Here is a 24,026-nt window from a genome sequence, read left to right on the forward strand (position 1 = left end):
AGGAGCAGCAGCAGCAGCAGCAGCAGCAGCAGCAGTAGCAGTAGTAGCTGTTGTATAAAAACTACAACCTTGCCAGTTTGCGTCCTCGGCACTTCCTGTGGAGAAGCGCCTGACTGCGAGCAGCCGGCTGGGGGCGAAGTTGGACGTGTAGTTCCGTCCTGGACCTCCAGCCTGATTTGTAGTTAACCGGTCTGCTCCGCACAGTGGTGGGGTGAAGGTTGGTAATGTCAAAATAATACTAAAGCCTTCTAACTCGTCAATATTAATTTGATAGGTGAATAAAAGTGTCGACCCTGCACTGTAATGTAACGCTGCTCATGAAATCTTAAGTTGCTTAGCTTGTTGAAGCGATAGCTAGCTGTTAGCTGACTTAGCTAGCGTCATCGAGTAAAGTTAGCTGTTGTTGTCAAAACGATGCTCCTAGCAAGTTAGATGACGTTACCGACATGTGTAACAAGCAAGACGTTTATTCGTATCTCGATGAAAAGTAGATTTCTGACTACACTGAGGAACTGAATTAAATCACTTCAATAACTCGTCTTATACAACACTAGCTACCTATATCTACTAGTTATTCTTTGAGACTTATGGTAAACACCAGAAGGCCTGTGCTGTGTTGTGCGAGCTGCTTTTTGTTTGGCTGTGTTCATGTAGTTCAAGCCTGGATGTTGTTTAAAGCAGCCTCTCCTATGTAAACCAAGCCAGACCCTGCCAGACTGTATCAGCTTCCACTCTCACATTGCCTTATCTTCCTCCTCAGAGTAAATAAGGTCAAAGGCTTGAAGCAGCTGAATTAACTGGCAGAAGGCATCTTTCCTTTGACCATTATCTCGGGAACAACAGCCACAGTGAATAGGAGTGGGGGTGATATCAGCTGCCCTTTTTCCTGATTAGACCTCTGCTGCCTATTGGGTAAGGGTTAATAGATACTGTAATTGTATATACACTGTTTGTCTATCTGTTATTATGTGGCTAGAAGCACTGCATTACCTTAACATGCAAAGGGAATTGTTGGTAAGTTAGTGGTTGAGTAATTATGCAGAGAAAGTAAGAGGTGTTGCTAACAGCCTTAATTTGATGAATATGGACCTGATGACTTTTTTTTTTAGTGGGATTGTGTTTAGTCTACATTTATGTTCTGTGGCCTTTCTCCCTGACTCTGGACAAGTTGTAATTAACAATGTAAAGTATAGTATGTATGTTGCTCCTGTGTGTTGTTATTGTTTTGGTGTACAATAGCTATGCAGTTGTACAGACCTCTAGAACCACAGGGAACACTGCAGCCTGACATTGTTCCCTTGTTTATTCTGAGAAGCAGTTACACAATCTTAGTTCAAGGGACACTTTTAGATAGCAGTAACTAACGTAGGTCATAGTAATGATACATCATAAATCTACACTTATTTTTGTATATGCCTTGATCAAAACTGTAGCAATATACTAAAAGCTCAAATATAAGTTGTTGGGGTTTTTTTTGTCAAGATTCAGTAACATATGTGCAATGTCGAGAGATTTTCCTCATCGGAAATGAGGGTCTAAGGACAGAGGGTGTCGTATGCTGTACAGATTGTAATGTGCCCTGAGGCAAATTTGTGATTTGTGATATTGGGCTATACAAATAAAATTTACTTGACTTGAAATGTAAATATAACTGATGCCATATCATTTGAATGTGAATATAATGCTACTTTGATGTCTTTCACTGATTCTGGGGTCAACTAACTGGCAGACAGGAACACACCACTAATGTCAGCAGAGAAAATGGAGACAGCAGCAAGTGTGTCCAATGGAGCAGGACCTGTATATGAGGAAAAAGAAGACACCCTCAGGTAAATCTCCCACTAGTATTGTAACATCATTATCTTTAAAACAAAATAATCATGTTGTTGTGGTTCTGTCAAACACACATTATCGCTGCTATTTTTCTCTTTTCTTCCCCCAGTGCTGAGGATCTGTCTGAGATGCTGGCAGCAGGGACCAAAGAGGTTCATGAAAAGGCTGAGAACACCCAGTTTGTGAAAGATTTCCTCAGGGGACGCATCCGCAAAGAGCTCTTCAAGGTCAGCCTGAAGAAAATCATGGAAAAATGTTTACAATTTAATGTTATAGAGTACTTTACTAAACAAACAAGATGAGTAAATAAATGTAATAAACATGTAGGTAAAAGAGAAGCAAGTAAAATTACTTTTCTTTCTTGCTTCCCCAGCTTGGTGCTGTGGCACTCTACTATACTTATAAAGCCATGGAGGAGGAGATTGAAAGGAACAAAGACCACCCCCACTTTGCCCCTCTGTATTTTCCTACAGAGCTGCACCGCCACAAGCCCCTGGCCCGTGACCTTGAGTACTTTTACGGACCTGACTGGCAGAGCCAGGTCAGCTGCTCCCATGCCACCCAACGCTATGTGGACCGTATTCATCAAGTAGGGCAGGAGGACCCAGTGCTGCTGGTGGCCCACGCTTACACCCGCTACATGGGGGACCTGTCTGGGGGCCAGGTGCTGAAGAAGGTAGCGCAGAGAGCCATGAAGCTGCCGCCCACAGGGGAGGGCCTGGAATTCTATCATTTTGATGCCATCCATAGTGCCAAAGCATTCAAGCAGCTGTACCGTAGTCGGATGAATGAGCTGGAACTGGACATGGAAATAAAGAAGAGGCTGGTAGACGAGGCTGTCAAGGCCTTCCAGTTCAACATGGAGGTAAGAGGCAACACTAGTGAGCGATCTCTTCCCTGTTGGTGATGGTGAAGTAGTTAAATGAGGATTTTCTTACAGTAGAGGTGTGTTCCTTGTGCCTGTTTTGATCATTTACTGAATTTTTAAGACAGATTGAAGGTATTATGTTTGTTTATTATTGAAGGATCTGGCATCCTCTGTCTTAAATGACAATTGAAATGCATTTTGATTTTGAAGTTTTGAGTTTTTCCAAGATGTGTTTTTGTGAATGAAGTTGCAGTATTATATATATTATATAATAATAATAGTAATAATAATAATAATAACATTATTAACATTATTGAGCTTAGGTCTGTCCACATCTGCAACTGATAAGCAGTACGATTAGTGGATTAATAATAAAGCACATGTAATACTGTGTTAGGCTAACTCTTGTGGAAGGATGATTGTACTTTGGTTATGACTCGATGTAAGGTTGGGTGATATGACAATGTATATTGTCAGACAATAGGAATTTATCTACTATCAAATATTGCCATAACCTTTGTACCATGGTAACTATCCCTTTAATATTTCAAAGAGTATTTTGGGCCATGTTGCACATAATTTGTCAGGACTGTTTTATGGCAGTATTGGATTTTTATATGATTTTTACATCAGTGTGATTAATGATCATGATACTAGGTTTTGGTGTTGCTGAATTAACCAAAAACAGACATTCCTGTCTGGTTATTTAATCCATGAACAATTTCTGGAATATAGAGTATGCAACAAGCTTGATAACCGTACATTCTGTATGTTTGCGCTGGCAGGTGTTTGAGGAGTTGGAAGAGATTGGTAAAACCATCCAGGAGGATGTTTTAGATGCTGGCATGGCTGTCCATGGAGCAATGGGTGGAGACATCAGCAAGTGTCCCTACTATGCTGCCAAAATGGGTTTGCTTTTATACTTCTCTCTGAATATATAAATGATATTAAATCCATGATAACACTTTTCTAAAGCTATCACGAGTATCTTGTTTTAAGTTTGTTTTCTGCTCCCTCTGTGTCTCAGCGGCGTCGGGTGGAACAGCATACGCCTGTCAGCTCGCCATGGCCGTACTCCGACACCCAACAGGACAGGTCCTGTTTGCTACTTGGTTTGCTGCTCTGGCTGGATTGGCGGCTTGGTATATGATGTGATCCAGCCGTCACCCTGTCACTCTGCTGCTGTGAGAGAGAGAGGGGAGAAACATAGAAGTAAGGACAGTAAGGACACTAGAAAATTCCCTCAAACTGTAGACCATTTCATAGTTTCCTACAAACATTCTAAACGAGTCCAAGTTTATTTAATGTTACATGTTTGCTAATAGCTGACAGGAAATAAACTTGGATTTATTTTTTGTCGATGGAATTCCAATGAAATGATCTATAGGACCATTAGTATGTCAACTCCATCCATCCATACATCAAGCTACACCTTGTCACAGTTTCTCCTCCTGTTTTTTTATTTATCTACCTCCCTCCAACCTGTATTTTTCCAGTGTGTTAGGTAGTATTTCAAGTCCTTCTGTAGCTGTTTTCTGACTTTGTCATGGAAACATACATCGTGAATAGCTAAATAGTTGTGAAAAATGACATTTTCTCACAGTTTTCAATGAAACTGCCAGATTGAGCATGGTGACTTTTAGATGCCGCCCATGCATAAACTGTAATTGGCTATACAGTAATAAATTAATTAACAATGATGAATGGATTATCAATATTAATTCAAGGTATTCTTCGTAAAAACATACTATGCACATGTTATGCATGAGTATAATAGCACAGTAGGTTTTTGCTGGACAAACTGCTGTGTTTATTTTTAATGAGGCCTTGGTGTTTTGGTATTAAAAGATCTTAATTTGACCAGGGACAGGAAATAATGTATGACTTAATAATGCAACAGTGAAACACTGGTGTATTTGTAAATGTAAACTTAGAAAATGTATCAATGGCTTTTTTTTTAACTTCTACACATTGATTGCAGTTCCTTTTTATTAAATCCATCATCACATTTCATGATTCAAACATGACCTCAAATGTTTCCAAAAAGTTCGTACTAGTGTAGAGACAAGTGATGGGAAGCAAAAGCTTTTTTTTTTTTTTCAAAATATAGCACACCTACACTTTGGCAAGTGTATGATTAATAAATATTCTTCAGATACTTGTGAATATACCAGATATTTGAATCTACTGATGCATGTTCAAACGTACTATTGGTCTGTTTCAGAATAGGACATCTTGTATTTCTAAAAAGACTGCCTGTTGTCGATTTTAAATACATAACTAAGCTTAAATATCCAAGACGAATGACTCATTGATGATTCAGTTGTACCTGCCACAGGAGCCTATATTAGGACAAAGGTGTTAACAGAGGTGATTGCAGCTGTTTTAAAGGAAATTGTCTTTTTATAATAGTAATGGTTTGTCTAAATTCTTGTGTATGAACTACTTCAGGTTAGGTACATATAGGCAGGTCATTCAGCAGCTCTGCTCTTGTTTATGTATCCATTTGTTATGGATATATCAGTATGCATCATCACTAAAACTGTAATCATTATTCATATGCTGTATATACTGTAGTACTGTAGTGCACAACTACTACAGTACTTCAACATAGATAAGGAGGATTATTTTGTGCTGTGTGTACTGTATGCAGTGTAATTTCACTGTTTTGCAATTTAAGTTTAATATTTATCCTGACACAGTAATTAGATGTTATTAACTTTGCTTTATCTTTCCAAGCAGTTTATTTTTTTGCTTGGATTGGTCACAGAATACCAAAGGAAACCTGCAGATAACCTTTCAGCTAGGGCTGAAACGATTCCTTGAGTAACTCGATTACTAAAAATCATGTTTAATCCATATGATTACATAGAGCTCACTGTGTTTCGCACGGATGATTATTACTGTCGCACAACGCGCTTACGTGGCTCAGAGCCTCTTTGGTGTGATTTGACAGAGCGGATTACAACAAGGAGGAAGAGAGAAAATAGCGAGGGGCGCAAAGAAAGCGACAGAAAGTGTCCACATAAACTCTGTACAGTGTGTCTGTTGTAAAACTGAACTAGCCTACCACAACAGCACAACGTCTATGCTTCAGCATCTCAGCAGAAAGCATAACTTTACAGTCTGTGCATCCAGTCCACAGAGCAGACCCGACACAAGGTATATGAAGGCTAGTAAAAAATGTAGGCTACGTTAATTATGGCTATATGTAATGGCTAGTTAACAACGAAAATCCATGTGGTGGCTAGTTATGATGTCCCTAAGTTAGCTAGGTGCGGTCAGTTTGTGAAAGCCTGAGCTTCATTCATGTTATTATTAGTCACAGTTCGTTTTTGCCTCCTACAAATGCCACAAAGAAGACAGTAAAGGCTAACGTTATGCCTGAGCTGTACTTCAGTTGAAACTTGTAGTTCTTAAGTATATATAACTTTTTTTTTAAGCAAAATGTTTTTTCTTCATTTCAGAACATGTTTTCTTTAAAACCCAGAATGTAATATGGTATTGAATGCATTGAAGGGGTTTAGTTTTGACAGATAATATTATCATATGCAATTTAAGCAATACAAATGTAGATTTTTCTAAAAGTGAAACCAATTAGTTGTTAATTTCAAGAGATGTCTTATTTTTTCTTTTGCATATTTACTATTGCTCTTTAATAAAGCAAAAGTATTTCTTATCCGATTACTTGATTAATCGATGGAACAATCGGTAGAATACTCAATTACTAAAATAAGTGATAGCTGCAGCCCTACCTTCAACCAGGTTCCTGTCCGTTTGGATTTGCACAACACATTCACACACAAATGGATGTACAGTATTCCTTCATTAGCAAACCTAATTCAGGATAACAGCTCTAGTGCAGCTGTTTGATCACAGACATGCCAACCTAAGTGACGATATGTTTTGTATTGGAGTGTCTCAGGTTCATGTTGCAGTCAGATGGCAATAGCATTGCATATGGATGACTAATACAGAACTGCCCTAATATACTTCTCTAGTTCAATGTCCATGTGTTTTCTTCTTTTTTTAATGCCAGTGTGATATGTCAAAATGCTACAGTATTTTTGGACGTTTTGAAGGTACGCTTCCTTGAATCTCAGGAGTTCGGGTAGTTTTGGTCATCAGATTAAAGTGAGTGGGATGCATGACTAATTCATGTTGATTTTGAATTCTCTAGCGCTTTCATTAACTCTGCTCTTGTGTATCTAACTGGAAAAAGCTTTATTAGTGATTGGCTAGAATACTCTCATTGTATGAGAGTGAAAATACAGGAGTATGTTGTGCTGTCTATAATGAAATAAATTGTTTTCTTGCTCATGCTGAAATAAAGGTGATTCATTTGGACCATGTTGTTGTAATAACTTTGGTGATCCCCTGACCTTTCATCTAGTGCCATCATCAGGTCAAAATTACTAATTGTTTAATACTTTGGTTTATGATCAAGTCATTGCAAGCTAATAAAATTCCTATCAGCCTCCGCTGTACTTTGTTTTGTCCTAATTAGCTAATGTTAGCATGCTAACACACCAAATTAAGATGAACACAATACATGATAGCTAAGCATTAGCATATGAGCATCGCTGCTTCAGTCCCATGGTACAGTCTCACATGGCCGATAGCATGATATTAAACTCTTATTCTATTTACAGCCTATAGTAATTGTACGTTAGTATTTACAAGTGACATGTATATGTCACTTTAGATTATTATCTGAAAGGTTTTTAGAAGAATGTCCACAGAACCTTGCTTTGAAAATAATGCCAATAGATTTATTCAAAAGTAAAGACAGGCTAGTTTCTTAGGTACACCTGAACAATTAAATGTAATCAAATAAAATAGCTCTGCAAAAACCAGTCTTACCTTTGTGGTGTTTTGGATTGCATTATATTGTATCTAAATGAGTGTGAGCAAAATATGTATAGATATTTTTTTATATATATTGTGATTTCACAATTTCTAAAGCATTTTTAAAGCATTCTGAGTGCTGTTTCTTTAGTGATCTATATAAAACAGAGGCTTTTCCCAGACCATAGCTTTATTATAGACATACAGTATATCTGTTCTATGTGACACATTGCTGCAACTGTATTAACCACAATTGTCTATCTACAAATTTAATGAAGGTGCAGAACTCCAAGTGAATTTACTCTCATAATTAAAAGGCTCAAGAGGGACAGAGCCCGGTCATCAGTGTTCACAGTTCAGGGAAACGTTAGCCAAATGTTAACTTTTCACAGTTTAGTCCTCAATCAGAGACAGGAGACTGACTATCCACTGCAGACACACCTCTACACTGTCCAACACGTAAACTCAAAAGGTAAACATGTAGTTCGTCTGGTCATGTTCAACCTGTTAGAACTGACAGGGCTGAGAATTGGGAAACTCAAAGCATTCACGAAAACACAACCGAAGCATGCAGAACAAAAGGATTAATAACAGGAGGTTAATTTAATCCCAAATAAAATTTATGACTATCTGTGGTCTCTGTCAATGCAATAATTTATTTCTGTGCACATGGATTCTGTTATCAGCATTATGTTTTTCTTATGGCGATTAACAGAAAACCAACATGCATGCTATGATAAATGAAAAGTCTTTGCTGCCCAAATGGCCTCAATTGACAGAGGTGGTTGGCGCACTGGAACATCCTCTTGTGTGTGGATTCACTTTGGCAGAGTTACAGAGCAGGTAATCCTCTGCCGTATTCACTGCAGGGCTGGGTAGGTAGATCCGTACTGATCTGTCCAGAACCTTTGTGGGCCTCATCCAACACCCAATACTCCTCAACCACCTGTCCCATTATAATGTGGCTGTTCTTGCTTTACGCTGTCCTCCCTTCTGCCCTCTGATCTACTGATGAAGCTTCTCAATTCCAGGATGACCTTTTACCTTTGAGAAGAAGGAAAAAGAAAAGGTTATAAAATGGACTCTTGGTAAATTTTACTTTTCAAAATTGAGCTGGCAAGGCAGTTTGAAAAACAACAACAACAGCATATTAAAAGATGCAGACCAGAGATTTAGGACATCCCAGACTGGATAGACATCCAGCTGGATGCAGGGGTGCATGCATCAGTGATTTTATGTGACAGCCACAAACCAGATAATGAAAAGTTATCCAAAAAAATGGAAGTGCATAATGCATCCCATCTATTTGTGAAGAACAGAACAGAAAAAGTTGAGTGGGAGAAATAAATCAATACTAGTCCTACCTGGTTTGTGGCTGTCAGGAAGAACTAAACAATTTCTTTAATTTGGAGAAGAAGCCCCCCTCTTGCTTCAACTCTCCTTCCTTCTTGTCATGCCCGCTTTGCCCTGCCTTTGACTGCTTACCACTGCTGCCCCCATCTGGACAGAGATTAACACTGCATCAGCCAGGCTCACGACCAAGTACAACTTCCTTTCCTAAAACCCCATTTCAGTAGATCAGAGATGTATATCAAGCAAAACAACAGGACTACAGGGAGAGGTAGGTCCGTCAGTGAGATTGTCCTCTTACCTGTGGTAGTGGCAGTGACACCGTTCACTGTCCCCTCCACGTCCGTCTCGTCCTCAGCATAGCTCATTAGCAGAGCTTTTTGTCTGTCTGTCAGTGTCCTGCACAGGAAAACAACGTCTTATGATCCTTGTGATTGGAAAACTGTTTTTATCCCATTTCTTCTAGACTACAACAAGTCATAGTACTCAATTACAAGGCCCTCTCATGGCCCCATCTGGTATAAATGCAGCACCGTAGTAAAAAGATGAACAAGGTGTGTGTTTGTCTGTGGAGTCTTACTTGGGTACTTTTATTTTGACATGGACATAATGGTCTCCATAGCCATAGCCACTGACACGAGCGATTCCCTTCCCTACCAGATGAATCCTCTGGTCTGCCTGGATGCCTGCAGGGATCTGAAGACGAGAAAAATCCAGTCATTTATTACACTGTATGTGTTTGAAATGTTTCCCCATTGAGGAGAAACCTGAGAATGTACGCGTGTACTTACGGATAAGTTTAGTGTTTCATAAAGGCCCTGTGTCCTTGCCGTGCCGCCCAGGATAGCTTGTGCCACAGACACAAAAAGGTCAGAGTGGATGTCTGCACCGTCCCTCCTGAACACTGGACTTTTTTGGACCTGGACACCAATCCGGAAAATATCACAAATCAATCACACATTTGATCAAAGCGTCAAAAAGCAGTGCGCCGCAGGCTGCCTGAACTATGTTCATTCGAAGTCAAACAGCTCAGACAGCTCAATGCCTCTTACTAGTCCACATGCCTACATTTTACAAGACAATCCCATTATAGCGGCTGTGAGGTGAACATGCACGTCATGGAGAGCTTGTTTATTTCTGGCCTGGGTTTGTTGTGAGATCAGTACTGATACTAAGGAGTTGATGAAGATACTCACCCTAAAAGTGATGAAGATCTCCTTCTTACCAACTGGCATTCTGACTGTCTGACCATCCTCCACTCCTTAAAGCAAAAACAAACACTATCTACATTAGAATTAAGTGCTAAAAAGCTATCTTTTCAGTATGAAACCCTCACTCCCTTTAGGTGTGAAAGCTGGGCAGAAGCATGGTCAGCCTGATTTCATACATTCCGGTGGACTATAATTTTTAAGATAAGAACAGTTCTGCTTTTACTTTCCTTCTGACCATTATGTTTGTGAAGAGCCTAAAACCACAGATTTAACTACAGCCAAGACTTAAACTATTTTTTTCCTAACATGCCTTTATTATGTGTGGGAATATTTTCACGTTAGTATACAAGGTTATTTGGCAATGAAGAAGCAAAAACCAATGCATTGCAATGATTTCTTTCAATTTTTCAAATTCTGACATAATTAAACTCATATTATAAAACTACAGCTGCAGTGATTGTGGATTTAGAATTAGATTGTGAATCATGCCAGAAAAACAGTACAACAGGCTTTTCATCCAAATTATGACTTATGTTCAGCAGTGTGGCTGTACTTTTAAGGCATTTTTTTATGGATTGTGCAGATAACAAAAACCTAACATGTAGTAAGTCAGGACAATCTGCAGCACAGCAGACAGTAGTTGCTTCTGACTTTGGCAAATACCCTGCTGGGCGACTTTCCATGCTCATTATTAGTGATAAGAAAACATTTCCTTGACATATTTAGAGTATGTAAACAGTAGAACAGACAGGTATGCGAGACTGACCTGCAGGCACGGGAACCATCACAGCCTTCCTCTGCTTGGTCTGCCCTGCCCCACGGCAGGAGTGACAGGGGGTGGAGATGACTGTACCTTTGCCACCACAGCGACGACACGTGGAGCGCATCACAAACGGGCCCGTGTTCACTGTCTCCTACAGGGAGGACAATACATGCGTTTAGCAATAAAACACAAATACGCTTTGAAGAAAGGCAGTGTGTCGGAGCTCTTACCATGCCGGAGCCGTTGCAGAAGTGGCAGTGCTGGACTTTGGTGCCTGGCTCGTGGCCCTTACCATCACAGCGTTGGCAGGCTGCTTCTATGTTAATGGATATCTCTTTGTTGACTCCCTTTGCTGCCTGAGTGAACGTCAGCTCCATGATGTACTGTGTCGGAAACAAGAGGGTGTCGGAAATGCATCGCTCTGAATGTGCACCAATAAAAATGACCAAATGAGAACCAGATGAGCTCTCAAAAGCCAAGTCAAAGGCACTCCTTGGCTTTACTTTCACTCCCATTTTACACCACAGTATCCCACTAACCTCCTGTGGCTGATCAAATACGGCATTGAAGTCTCCAAAGCCACGGGCTCCGGAGAATTCCCCAAAGATCTTGCGGAAGAGCTCCTCTGGGTCCACGTGGCTGGCCTGTCCTGTCCAGTAGTGCTGCCCTCCACCAGCCTGACCAGCGTCAAAGCCTGTTGAGCCATACGTATCATACTGCGTCCTCTTCACTTCATCACTCAGGACCTGAGAGAAACATGGAGCAAGGTTTAAGAGGTTCATTCGTAATTCTAATGATTTAAATGATTTGAACACGAGGGAAACTATACAGTAGATGTGTCAAATGAAAGCTTGAATAAAGACTGAGACCAAACCTCATAGGCTTCAGCCAGCTGAGCAAATTTTTCCTTGGCTTGTGGGTCATCTTTATTGGTGTCAGGGTGATACTTTTTGGCCATCTACGGGACAGCAAACACACCGTCAGCTACTATGATGATTGATTATCTGAGAGCCAGTACAAGCTGCGAATGTATGTCAAGCAGGAGCAGACCTGATAGTAGGCTTTCTTGATCTCTTTCTGGGTTGCTGTGCGAGGTACACCAAGGATCTGGTATAAGTCCTGCTTGCTGCTAGCAGGGGCACTTGTGTGAAAGGTCAGTGTGGGGACAGCATGGGGGGATTTGATACCTGGAAGTGTCAAAACAGGGTAAAGGGGTAAGTAAATACCATTTTGAACAGTAGAGCGAGGGAGAGGATTTACTTGCGGTACAAGCGCAATAACAAAGGTTCTTGACAATAAGACAAGTTCATGAAATTCAATCTTGGCGAATTCCCCTTGGGGCTTGATTATGGTTAGGCGTCACACAGACGAGTGGTTAAGATTAGGGATATTGTTGAGTTAAAGTATGGGGGAACACTGTCACAGACTTCGATGGGTCGCAGAAAACACTAGCCTCACCCCCTTTCAAATTCAACTTCAAGACTGCACACCAAAGTCAGCAAAAATTAATAATAAATGTATCACATTATTAACTAACATTATCTCAGTACATAAAAGGAAATGCGTTTGTGTTACAAGTTCATTTTATCTTTTGCTTCACAGCAGAAATGACAACAAGCCTAGCCTAGCCTAGCCTAGCCTAGCCTAGGCCAATACCATATGGCTAATACACCACTCACCTGACAGCCCTCTCAATGTCAACGCTTTCCCTAGTCCGCCACACATCAGGTTCCCTCCCCGCCACAGTTTTTCCGCTCCCAGTGTAGATATACTGCGGACCCCTCCGTGGCCAGCGCAGACAACCGCACCGACGGCCCTGCGATGTCCAGAGGACACGATGACTGTAATCCAGCGTGAGGAGCAGCGGGCAGCCGAAGACGCCATCATTCCTTCACCTACCGCTGCTCCGGTCACACTGCGCATGTCCGTGACGGAGTGGGCGTCACCGAGAGCGCAAAGACATTCTGGCTGATGCGAGATGATGCTCTCTCACGAAAAACGAGTTGCAAAAGTTTATCTTAAATCTTACTGTTCACTCTTTATAAACTCCACGCAAGTGGCTCCAACAGATAACAATTATGGCTGTCTAAAAGTATTCAAACATTAACAATTTCATTGTGAAAACGAGCGTCACAAGTGTCAAGTAAGACAAATAAAAATAGGATGCATGTTTTATAACCCGGGGTAGCACGTGATTTAGCAGGGTGTTCTTTGGTGTTTGGAAAGGGTAAACTCCGCCTTATCGGACAGCTCTGTGAAGCAAAGCGAGCGGACACCGCGCGGCCAACCTGAACTGTCAACTGTAGCAGGAGTCCTCTGCCGAGTACCAACCAGCTCGACAGAGACACCCGGAAGGCACGAAGTCAATTTGAGAGGGCAGCATGAATCGCTTTAAGACCTCGAAATTCAAAAACACCACTCCGAAAATTGCCAAGAAAGACGTGAGTAGCTCACGAGCGTCTGGGTAGAGCCAGTTTTCCTAGCTAACATTAGCATTGGTCATTAGCTGTGCTACTCAAGTGGTGTTTTGGGGAACGCCTGCCTGCAAGGGATGTTGAACTTCCTGCATCTGGAAGGCTGCATAGTATTGCGAGAACTACACGAAAATCTGGATCCACACACTAGCACACACACACGAACTATAGGCTACTAGTGAAAACCACGAGCCATGTGGTTGCATAGAGCTGCTAGCCCACATCGGATGTTGTATTGACGCCCATCATCATGCTATTATTGCTGACTGAGTTTTCTCATTGCTTTTCAATAATTATGTGGTGTTGCATAGTCTTTGACAGCACACTTGGAGCTATGTTGGCACAGATTTGCTATGTCAGCCAAAGGGGAAGATAAAAATTTGAATGGCAAATGCGATAAGTGGTATTACTATCAAGAGGCGACATGTCTGGACAACACTGAACACTGTCTTACATATTGACATGCAAACCATTTTTCGTCCAAGTTGCAACGCCTGCAGTTCTCCTTGCTGAAGTGGATTATGTAATCCCATACCTTGTAGTTACTGAGGCAGTAAAATGCCTGGCATGTACAGAGACAGTGGATGGTCTTGGTGTCTGTCCAATCTCTGCACAGGATCTGAGACAGCAGGTGGTGCTTTGCTGCTGTGAATGTTAAAGTAGCCCCCTTCACACAACAGACCAATGAATATGTGTGACTGTAACTATTCCAGTGCTGAAGTCATGTGATGGGAGCTGTCATGTCAAACATTGTACAAGAGAGAAAATGGGGCAGAAAGTGAGAGGAGAGGCAGGCTCATATGGATTTAAAGAGACAAGAAATCAAAAATGAGTGGGGTATTTTCTCCTCAGATTATCCAGAACAGCTTGCATTTCCCACATGGTTTGAGAGAGTAGTCTCAGGAAAAGTCTGGGAATCAATTTAGTCAGCTCTTATTTGGCTGGCACTGAGGTGTCCCACAGTCCCCTGAACACAGTTTTTGGTGCCAAGGCTCTTTCTAATCGTGGGCCTGTGGATGGATTCACAGCAGAAGGTGTTCTGTCTAACTGTTTAATCCTGAGAAAAAACACATACCAGATCTTGTACATGCTGATCCAAGTGGATTTATTAAGGGAAGATGAGCCTTTTAAAATATAGGAAGTGTCCTTGATATCAGGAAAGGATGGTACAGATATAGCAATTCTCTCTCTGGATGCTGAAAAAGATTTTGACTGAGTTGTTGTACCTGTTTGAAGTCCTAGTGAGATTTAGTTCAGGAATAAATAGTACAATCAATCAAGTTTATTTGTCACATGTCATCATATAAGGTACAATCACAGTGATAACTCCTATGCTGGTAGAGCTCATGACTAATAATCTTGAGAATAATGATAATAATAAGCACAACCTTATATGTGGCTAAATCAGAAGAACTCAAGTGTAGGATTGTTATTTATTGGGTTTTTACTTTTTCCAAATTTGCATTACGTCTACTTGTCTTTTGACACATGCAGAATATGTAATCCTGTTAAAATAGATGCATGCTTTTGAAGGGTGCTTTGAAATGCATGGCTGCATAAACAGAGCACTGTCACATCTTTTCTCAGCAGAGCTGCTTCAACTGTTAAGCGCCTTAGGCCAAATGTTTGTCATGGTTGGCGCAGCAGTAGCTGTTGGAGTGTGTTGTACAGACACTCTGTCTTCTTGCTGCTCTTGCCTTGTTAATGTTATGAAAGAGGATTTAAGAGTTCTCTGCTGTGCAACGCAGGGAGCCCTCCCACTTCCTCAAAACTATTTATTCAGAGGCACCTGCGTCTGTGTGCTCTCAAGCTAGATCCTTCCTGTTTGTTTCAGTGTTCACTTTATTTTATTCTAGCTGTGACAGCAGCTTGGTCATGGTTCTTCTGTGTAGCTAGTCGGCTGTGCTTTTGTATAGACTTGTCAAGTGAACACTGAGGATTCTAGTCATTTGTCAAGTTCCACTACACTGTAGTCTGATGAAACACTTGGGCTTGAATGACATTTCTTTTCCTCTCTCTTATGTTGTCTGACCCCAGTTATCTATGTGCATTATCACACCTTTGTTTCATGCATTATGATCCCTGACTCGTGCTCTCCATGTCTTTAAATCCAGGGATGGATCAACAATGTCCGAGCCGGTTCTTTCTCCTGCCAGGGGAATCACATCAAAGCGAGCTCCAAGCTGGTGGCCTTTAATACCGAGCAGGCTGGTAAGGCAAAAAATGTGGTCAACAGTAATGTTTGCTTCATGTAGACAGAAGGATCCACTGTGTACAAGTGTTCACACGTACTCAGAATATGGAGATGTCTGAATCAACTTCAAATCAAACAAAAACAATTTTCTACGAAAAAAGACAATGTTTTTGTTTACTGAAGCATTATTGTGTAGAAGATACATAAATTTACAGTGCCCACTTGTGACCCCAAAATTTCACAGTGAGCTGGGTAGAAATTTTGGATTTTGAGGCACTATAAAGACTCAGAGAGCAGGTGTGTAAAAGTAGAATCAGTAACATTTTCTGTGTATGTGTCTGCAGGTGGAGGTATGCTGGGCCTGTCCTCAGTCAAACCAGGTTCAGATGGCCAATGGACAGTCACCCAGATTTCCTGCCATTCTGGTAGTTTTTCTTTATCCTTTTGTCAGCACATCACAGTCCTCTTCCTTTCCCTCTGCCACCACTCCAACCCTCAAGGACACTCTGGGCTCTTAAAAAAAACAAAACAACTAATCACATGAGAAATACAAATGCCTTTGCTCAGAAATGAAATTAAGCTGTGACTCTGATCTAATTTGTATTTTCCATTTGTTTTTCCTCTTCTCTGTCAGATCTGGTGACTGATATGGACTTTTCTCCTTTTGATGAAAGTCTCCTGGCAACATGCTCTGGAGATGAAATGGTGAGCTCTTTGATGCCTTCTTCTCCGTCCTTCATTTGCTCCTCCTTTTCTTTTCTCTTTCTTTGCATTAATCTTGTTTTATCTTGTTGGTGTAAACTTACACAAAAGTCACATAAGTCCACTGTCCAATCCTCTCAGGCTTTCTTGCAGGGCTTTGAATACGACATGAACCTGCTCGGTTTTTGTTATGTAAACCTTATGAAGACTCCCTCCTCTCAGCACATTATCCTCAGCCACAGGTGCCCTAGCTTACTGGAATCTGCTGAGTGTAGGTCTGCATCTTCAGACTCTTGGTTTACTCAGCTTGGTTTACCTCAGGGACCTGTGTAACCACAAACAACTATTTACACACACACACACACACACACACACACACACACACACACTGGAGTGGTCTGCAGTGCCCAGGATTTGCAGCGCACTTTCATTCCTCTTATCTTTTGCCAACAGGGCATATTGTTTCGCCAACTGGGTTGTGCTGAGCAATTAAATCAGAGTGAAATGTGACTGAGGAAATGTATTTTTACTGACTTAAAATTAACTCATTATAATACAGTTTCATTTCATCTACTCTCATATGTCAGCATCAACTAGAAATCCAAAACTGAACCCAAATTATGAATTATGCAGTGCGGTATCAGCATTTAGCCAGAACATCTAGAGACTTACAACACTTAAGGACCATCTCATCTCTGGTTGTGATGCTGCATCTACATCGAGATGTCCACAACTCAAGCAGAACTGACCACAGTTGTCTGCTGGGTTAGTCATACCAGCCTGTCTTGTCTGGTGTAGCTTAAAAAAAAAAACAGCTGTCGGAGCAGACAGATCATAACCATTTCATTTGATGTTCAAAGGAGCAGAAATTCACTGAGGTGTGAGGACTATTTCCATCAAAGTGGAGGGAGAAGAGGCTGGAGAAGTTTCTGCTGGTTAGGAGCAGAAGATCGGGTCTTTGAATTGTATGGTGTGGTAAAGTGTAAGTGACCCTGCCACCCACTATTTTGATATTTCCCTCTCTTTGTGTGTACAGGTGAAGCTGTGGCGTTTGTGTGATCCAGAGCTGCCGCAGCCCAGCAGTGCGGAGCTGACCCTGTGTCCACGTCAAGGCAGGCTGGAGCTGGTGCTTTTCCACCCCACCTCCTCAGGCTTGCTGGCTGTCAGCACCACCAAGTCCCCCCTGATTTGGGACACCAGCCGCCAGGAAGCCCCACTAGCAGGTAGCTACAGCTGGCGACATGAGCAGCATGTATGATGTACATGCGTTTGTTTGTGTGCACAGTTTATATTAAAACACACACCACAACCAGAATTAATTTTGTCAAAGTCTTTGACTTACATCATGCGCTGTCTATTGCATTTAACATTTCGGTCTCTGTCAGTTAGTCTTCAGTTTTCTTGGCCTTTTTTGTTTCTATGTGCATCATGAATATATATAAATGTGTGTATATATATATTTGTAGTGATGTGAAGTGAAGTGGTTTGTTTCCCTTTTTTCATTGGGGACTGTCTGACTGACACTGCCTACATTTTACAGCCCTGTGGCTCTGTCTATGTGCTGGAGCAGCAGAGGTAATGTTTTTGTTTTGCAGTCCTGGTCCCAGTCTCCCCAGATTGGCCTCAGGATATAGTCACTATCCTCTGGCCTCACACACACAAACACTTCGCCCCCCCCCCCTCCAATCCCATGACAGCTGACCTGGCTGCTGCTGCTCACTGCTGATCCAACTTTTCATATGCTGTACCCCCACACACTGGCTTTCATCACCCTCATTCCTCATTCATATGCGGTTGAGGAACAATGTCTGAATGATAAAAATCTATATTTGAATGATTGTGTGTTTGGGTTTCACTTTGTGTGTAAATGTCTTAAGAAGTGCACCTCTCATCTTTTTTTCATGTGTTTGGTGTCATGGTGAAACCAAACAATTCACGCAAGCTCTGCTGTGCTCACTTAAGGCACTGCAGCCTAATATGTGTCATGCAATTTCCCTCATATGCCTAAACTGCGGACATATGGACATATATAAGGACATATGATCCATTATGTGGTGTGAATCATCCATACTTTGTATTATTATGTGTTTTCTGTTGTGTTATTTGTCTTGTCTATATGTGCCGTCATTCTGTGTTCACAGTGTGTAGCATCATGTTTTCCTTATTTGTCCCTGTCTAACATGAACATTGTGTCTCTAGTCCTTTCCTTCTCCCACCTCTCTAAATGAGGATGTGTGTGTCTGCAGTTCTGGAGCAGCACAGTGACCAGCTACAGAGTTTGAGCTGGAAACGAGACGGTTCCCTGCTGGCCTCCTCCTGCAAGGTGATTTCACACTGCACCACACATATATATTGCAATGACCTGCATGTCCTCACCTCTATTTTTAAAGGATGATAAAGTGACAGTTGTAGTTTGTTTTATTCCCTTAAAAACTTTATTCCTGTATGGGCCGAGGTTTGATTGCTGTTGTTGTAGTGTGTGACCACTAGATGCAGCCAGTGGGTCACATTCAGTGCAGCGTGCCTCACATTGGACATTGCTGCTCCTTATCTGTTTATATAGGGTTTATTTAATCAAAATGTCAGCAGGGGTAATGCTCATAAAAGGGGTGGGGATCACACCACACATTGAATTAGGAATTAGTGAGCAGTTTAGAGGAAAAAAGAATAAACTTGGAAAGCCCTATGACGTAAAAGATAATAGCCAGTTTGTTTTAATACGGTAATAGTGATGACAAAGAAAGAAACCTTGGCCAGAGTTGATAAAGAGCCTGTTGAGATTTTCCTCATCCCACTGGAAACTCTATTAACTTGTTAATTAGGGCACTAATAAGGGCACGAGCCTGTGTGTGAAGGATAAATCTATCAGGGCTTTTGTTTTGTCTTTACCCCACCTCACCTCTGAACCCCTGTATCCCCAGTACACACCCCTGTATGCTTTGAACCCTTCCGTCTTCTGGTGCAAGTTTAAGTTTAATCAGGAACTGACGACCTTCACCCCTTTTGACATGTGCAGTTGTTGTGTAGAATACAGGGAAAAGCTAAGAAGAGAGAAAGTCTCCCTGGGTTTTTATGCATCCATATGGCCTCGTTCTCATTGGTATCATCAGGAAATCACACAGCTTGAAGGGCTTTCCATTAGGTTGTTAATATTTTGTGTAGGAGGAGGAAGGAGGGAGGTGGTATGGGTTTATGAGTAGGGGGCAGAGAAAAAAGGAATTTATGAGTTGAGGTGGAATTGTTTCATGAATATATCTGAGTTATAGGAAGAGCTAGAGGTGTTTTCATCAGTGGAGATTAACATAATTAATTTGTTGCACACATTCTATACTCAGATTTTGCTCCACAGTGAATTTCTCTACCACATGTGCGAACTTAACAGGTATGATTGTCAATCCAGTCCCCGTTGTTTGTCTTTGCTCTGACAAGTAACAAATTACTCCACCCGTCACAGGCTACGTCCCAATCATGACATTTACCTTGACAGGATAATCATCCTTACCAAAGCAACTTCCCCTACCAATGTAGTCTGAAAGAACAAGGCACCTGTAAAGAAAGGGAGTGGGGTGGGGGGGGGGTGGGGGGGGCAAGATCAGAGTAGGGGGGCCTCTGGTGTCATTTAACCCGAAAGGCCCCTTTCAATCTTTCCAATCCAGCTTATTAAAGCAAATAGGACCCGCCAACATGTGGGTCCAATCCCCTGGCCATCCCATCGGGTAAACATTGGGGCACAGGGCTGGGGGGAAGATGAAGAGGAGACCACCACCCCAAAGAGCAGGAATCATGACAGGCCTCGTTTGGACCTAGAGAGATGTATATTTATGACACACTTGGAAGGAGAAAGGCACCATTCATTTTAGGGAAGATAATCCACAGGTAGTATGAGCAGAGAGGGAGGAAAGCCTGTGTTTATCTAACTGATGGACGGGACAGGGTGGTATGCTGTTTAGAAATGATGTGTCACTGGATTTATGGTCCACGGTTCACCTTGAATTTGGAAAGTCACATTATAACTGAGCTCCATGCCATATTTCCCATGGTGAGAAGAGTGAGATAGATGAGAGGATTGTGCTGTCTCAAACTGACAGTCACAACAGGCTGTGACACTGGTAACCGTGGGAGACTGGGAACGGGAGGCTGGCAGCGCAGTGTGTTTGTTGATCAGTGAAGAGAGAGAGCACCCCTGGTTGAAGATTCCCAGCGTCCGTGTGTGTTTGCATACATGTGAAAGTTGTGTGCTGCAGACTCACAGTGAAAACTCATTAACAGCAGCTTGAGAATGAGGCTCTGTCACTTTGATTAAACAGCTGCTGTCTCAGCACACACACACACACACACACACACACACACACACACACACACACACACACACACACACACACAAATGCACACACGGCTATCCTGGCCCTCCATCTGTGCATTTATGAGTTGAGATGGTGTGTGTATTTATATGGGTTATTGTCGGCTTAAGAGAGTGTGTTTGCTTATCTGAGTGTGTGTGTGTGTGGTTCCTTGGTGGATACATCTGTATGTGAGTAGCCCCTCATCTGTGTTTGCACTGCCAGATAGTTTCCTCCCTCATGTTGTTGTTTGCACAACAACACTTAGGTTGAAATGCCAGTGAGTGAATTTGTCAAATGTATATTTGTATATATGTTCAGTAGATATATGTGTGTTTGGTGATTCTAGGGTGTGCTTGCAAGAGCAGGGAACTCAGTGGCTGGTAAAAATTAAGCAGCTTGAATAGGATTGTACATTCAGATGTTGGTTGGCTATAGAGATGCAACAATTAGTCCATTAATCGAGGAATTGGTTTGATAATTGAATAATCATTTTATTCATTTTTTAAGCAAAAATGTGCTGGTTCCTGCTTCTACAATGTAAGGATTTGATGCTTTTCTTTGTCATACATTATGGGAAACTGAATATCTTTTAGACTGTTACTCCGACAAACAAAAGACATTTGAGGACGTCAACTTTGTCTGTGGGAAATTATAATGGTTGTTTTTCACTTTTTTCTGACATTTTATTGACAAAACGATTCATTGATTAATTGAGAAAATAATGTGCAGATTAATTGATAATATTTTTGCAACAGGTGGGCTCTTATCCATAGGTCATGAGGTTTGAAAGTGTGTGTGTGTGTCTGTGTGTGTGTGTGTGTGTGGTTCTGGCACTGCTCCCTGAGCCTTTGGCTTACGTCCAGGTCACAGAGGCCTGAAGATGTAGCCTTGGGGCATCACATTCGTGGGTGGGCTACACAAACACATAGAGATATAGAGAGAAAGGCAGATAGAGAAAGGGCACATTAGGAAACCCCTCTGTTTGCTATTCAAGCTAATAAACAGCAAATAAATCCCCTTTTAGATTTCTCAGGAGAGCAGGATGAAGAGAAGCTGAAGCTCACGCTGAGCATTTGCTTTGAGAGTGGATTCAGCCTGACAGGATAAAATGCTGTATTTATGTTGTGTATGGCCAAATGTTGCATGGTGCCCCTCTGTCTGTGTGTGTGTGTGTGCTTGACTGTGTCATTGTCAACCTCCTGATTCCCTTTGACATGTATATGTGTGTTAAGTGTGTGCGTGATTTAGTCTAAGCCCTTATACTTATTACCTGCTATCAGCCCTATATGTCTGCTGTGATCACAGTCTCACAGTGGTATTGAGTGACACAGCTGCAGACACACATGTCCCGGTCACAGCCTGATCCCATTAGGCCCTATTTCCTCTCAATCACGCAGGAGCCTCTCTGATTGGCTGCTGTGATTGATGCCGAATGGCGGTGTCGAGGCACATGAGGCTGTGGAGAGGTCACTGGATTGCTGACGATGAATCAGTCAGATCACACTGATAAATGAAGGAAACTTCAGAGAGCTTGTGTTATTCTTTCTCTGAATTATACTGAGTTGGAAGGACTCTTTATTAATGGTTTTAATATGTAGCTTTTGTATTTCAGTTGTCCATTTTTAGGTTCTATGAAAAACATTACAGCTGACTGAGGAGCCTTTAATTAATTAAATTATTAATTCCTTTGCCCTTTCTTTGTGAGAACTTTAAATCTTGACCTTGCACATGCTCTTTGACCTCCCTTGCACATCGTAATTATACAAAATTCAGACCGAAATTATGCTGACAGTTGTTTCTAGTATTTGGTCCACTTCATTTATATCAATGAGGGTAGGCTAAATAACAGAAACACCTCTCTGTGGTGCTGTTGAACTGTATTGCATTATACACACTACATCCTCCAAAATGATTACACAGTTGAATCAACACCTCTCTAAAACAGCAACAAAAACTGAACATTATAACCTTCATGAAGGTAGGATTTATTGCAGGACTGCATTAGTTTTATCTAGGTGCACCTAATCAACTGGCAACGGAGTGTAGTTTTGCACTGAGAATGAAACCAAGGTGCCAACTAATCACCATATAGACCCCTGAAACAAAAGGTTTTTGAGTTTAGACAGCATTAAGCTGATTTATAATGTTATATCATGTATCATGATTCATCATATGAATCGTTTCCAGCTTTCTTTAGTCTTACAGTAAAGTCTGTCCTTTTTTCCCCATCTGTCTAGGACAAGATGCTGCGAGTGTTTGACCCCAGAGCCCAGTTGACACCTGTTCAGGTAAGTCCCCTAATAAAGCCCTCACCACACTGCCAAAACACCTGGCAGCTGCTCTTAAAAAACAGGGAAATCAAATGCAGCTCTCTAGCTTGGAAAACCCTTTATTTAGTACGCACAGAACTTTATATAGCTAGTTAGATATGAATAAAAATAGCTTTGGCCCCTGTCACTTCACTGCCATTTACTGTAAGTGTTTTTTTTCACACTACATTTAGTGATAAACATGTTGACAGTAACCCAGTGAGCTCCTCACTGGCCACTCTCAGTGATTCATCTATTCACTATTGATTTATGCATGTTCTACACAAGCTGCAGTCCCTGCTCTTCTCTTCCCACGGGTACCCATCCCACACTAAACTAGTACGACCATGACCCTCTCCACTCACACAACTCCTTCCTTAAATTATTTGAAATTTCTCAGCTAATAGGACTCTGTCACAACCAATGAGGAAGTGGAGTGGTAGAGCATTTGTGTGTTGCGGGAAGATGAAGATGTAGGGGGGTGGCGGCCGGTCAGCGTAGAACAAATATCCTCACACTTTTCAGTGGTGAACCTCCCAGGGCATTTTAATTACTGAGATGCTCGGTCTGCCTCAGGCTCTTTCATTTTTAAACATGAGGAATCCTGCAAAAACACTACATGTCGGCAGCAGATTAAATACTAGAGCACAGAAATACCTGGAAGGCACATCACCCTGTATTGAAGTCAGAAGGAGGATGACTGTGTATTTGTGTGCTCATGGGTCCATGTCTCTGCATATGGTTGCGTGTGTATGTGCTCTCCCATGTGTTGTTCAGTATGTGTTTTGAAACTTTGACACCTTCGTGAAAGGCGTACTGTTTCAGAGGTATGTGATGTCATTGACTCTGACAGGGAGGGAGACAGCAAGTGGAAAAACGAACATGTGGATTATTTTCTTTGTGGCACGCTTCAAACTGTATGCCTTCACAATACTGAGTGCGAGTACAGTACATGTGTGTCTGTGTTTTGATGAAGTAACATGAGCCGAGTCGGCTGGCTCCTCTCCAGTGCTTGAAGCTGGATGTTTACATCAGGTGTGTCAGTGTTGAAGTCCTTTTTAACGCACTGCTTTTCACCAGCCTGTTTGAATTTGCTCCATTGCAAAGGGTCTCTTTCTCACCAGACATGCA

General features: G+C 41.7%; 3 protein-coding genes across 7 annotated transcripts in view; 2 read left to right on the plus strand and 1 right to left on the minus strand.

Moving 5' to 3' along the window:
- Positions 1–7,048, plus strand: hmox2b (heme oxygenase 2b). Of its 3 annotated transcripts, none has more exons than XM_044182338.1 (7): positions 1–217; positions 761–912; positions 1,730–1,829; positions 1,943–2,060; positions 2,207–2,698; positions 3,487–3,610; positions 3,729–7,048. In XM_044182338.1, exons 3-7 carry the CDS (start codon positions 1,747–1,749, stop codon positions 3,854–3,856), a joined length of 945 nt encoding a protein of 314 aa, XP_044038273.1. In that variant the 5' UTR covers positions 1–217; positions 761–912; positions 1,730–1,746; the 3' UTR covers positions 3,857–7,048. The 3 variants fall into 3 exon arrangements, with proteins under 3 accessions (XP_044038273.1, XP_044038271.1, XP_044038272.1); XM_044182336.1 differs by having other exon boundaries at positions 1,734–1,829; XM_044182337.1 differs by lacking the exon at positions 761–912.
- Positions 7,049–7,721: 673 nt separating this feature from the next.
- dnaja3a (DnaJ heat shock protein family (Hsp40) member A3a) lies at positions 7,722–12,817 on the minus strand. 2 transcript variants are annotated; one of them, XM_044182329.1, is made up of 12 exons: positions 12,553–12,817; positions 11,924–12,060; positions 11,748–11,831; positions 11,413–11,619; positions 11,104–11,256; positions 10,877–11,024; positions 10,096–10,160; positions 9,691–9,819; positions 9,480–9,595; positions 9,201–9,298; positions 8,914–9,049; positions 8,452–8,593 (listed from the first exon to the last, which is right to left on the minus strand). In XM_044182329.1, the coding sequence occupies exons 1-11, from the start codon at positions 12,794–12,796 to the stop codon at positions 8,928–8,930; spliced, it is 1,503 nt and encodes a 500-aa protein (XP_044038264.1). In that variant the 5' UTR covers positions 12,797–12,817; the 3' UTR covers positions 8,452–8,593; positions 8,914–8,927. The 2 variants fall into 2 exon arrangements, with proteins under 2 accessions (XP_044038265.1, XP_044038264.1); XM_044182330.1 differs by lacking the exon at positions 8,914–9,049 and having other exon boundaries at positions 7,722–8,593; positions 12,553–12,814.
- A 145-nt stretch (positions 12,818–12,962) lies between these two features.
- The window catches only part of coro7 (coronin 7), a 111,115-nt gene continuing 100,051 nt past the window's right edge, over positions 12,963–24,026 (plus strand). Inside the window, exons 1-7 of one of the 2 annotated variants that reach the window (XM_044182326.1) lie at positions 12,963–13,314; positions 15,462–15,558; positions 15,886–15,966; positions 16,176–16,246; positions 17,280–17,466; positions 18,490–18,566; positions 22,824–22,874. In XM_044182326.1, the coding sequence (XP_044038261.1) occupies positions 13,255–13,314; positions 15,462–15,558; positions 15,886–15,966; positions 16,176–16,246; positions 17,280–17,466; positions 18,490–18,566; positions 22,824–22,874 (624 nt within the window). In that variant the 5' untranslated portion in view covers positions 12,963–13,254. The remainder of the gene's footprint in view (positions 13,315–15,461; positions 15,559–15,885; positions 15,967–16,175; positions 16,247–17,279; positions 17,467–18,489; positions 18,567–22,823; positions 22,875–24,026) is intronic. The other variant, XM_044182327.1, reaches the window with a different exon arrangement.

This window comes from Siniperca chuatsi, linkage group LG21 (genome assembly GCF_020085105.1).
Source record: "Siniperca chuatsi isolate FFG_IHB_CAS linkage group LG21, ASM2008510v1, whole genome shotgun sequence".
Lineage (NCBI taxonomy): Eukaryota > Metazoa > Chordata > Actinopteri > Centrarchiformes > Sinipercidae > Siniperca > Siniperca chuatsi.

Coding starts and splice junctions, on each gene's coding strand:
- hmox2b (XM_044182338.1), top strand. CDS start 1,747: ATGTCAGCAGAGAAAATGGAGACAGCAGCAAGTGTGTCCAATGGAGCA. Junction 1,830..1,942: donor GAAAAAGAAGACACCCTCAG/GTAAATCTCCCA, acceptor TTCTTCCCCCAG/TGCTGAGGATCTGTCTGAGA. Junction 3,611..3,728: donor CTACTATGCTGCCAAAATGG/GTTTGCTTTTAT, acceptor TCTGTGTCTCAG/CGGCGTCGGGTGGAACAGCA.
- dnaja3a (XM_044182329.1), bottom strand. CDS start 12,796: ATGCGCAGTGTGACCGGAGCAGCGGTAGGTGAAGGAATGATGGCGTCT. Junction 11,620..11,747: donor AGCTGGCTGAAGCCTATGAG/GTTTGGTCTCAG, acceptor TGTTTCTCTCAG/GTCCTGAGTGATGAAGTGAA. Junction 11,257..11,412: donor TATTTGATCAGCCACAGGAG/GTTAGTGGGATA, acceptor TTTCCGACACAG/TACATCATGGAGCTGACGTT.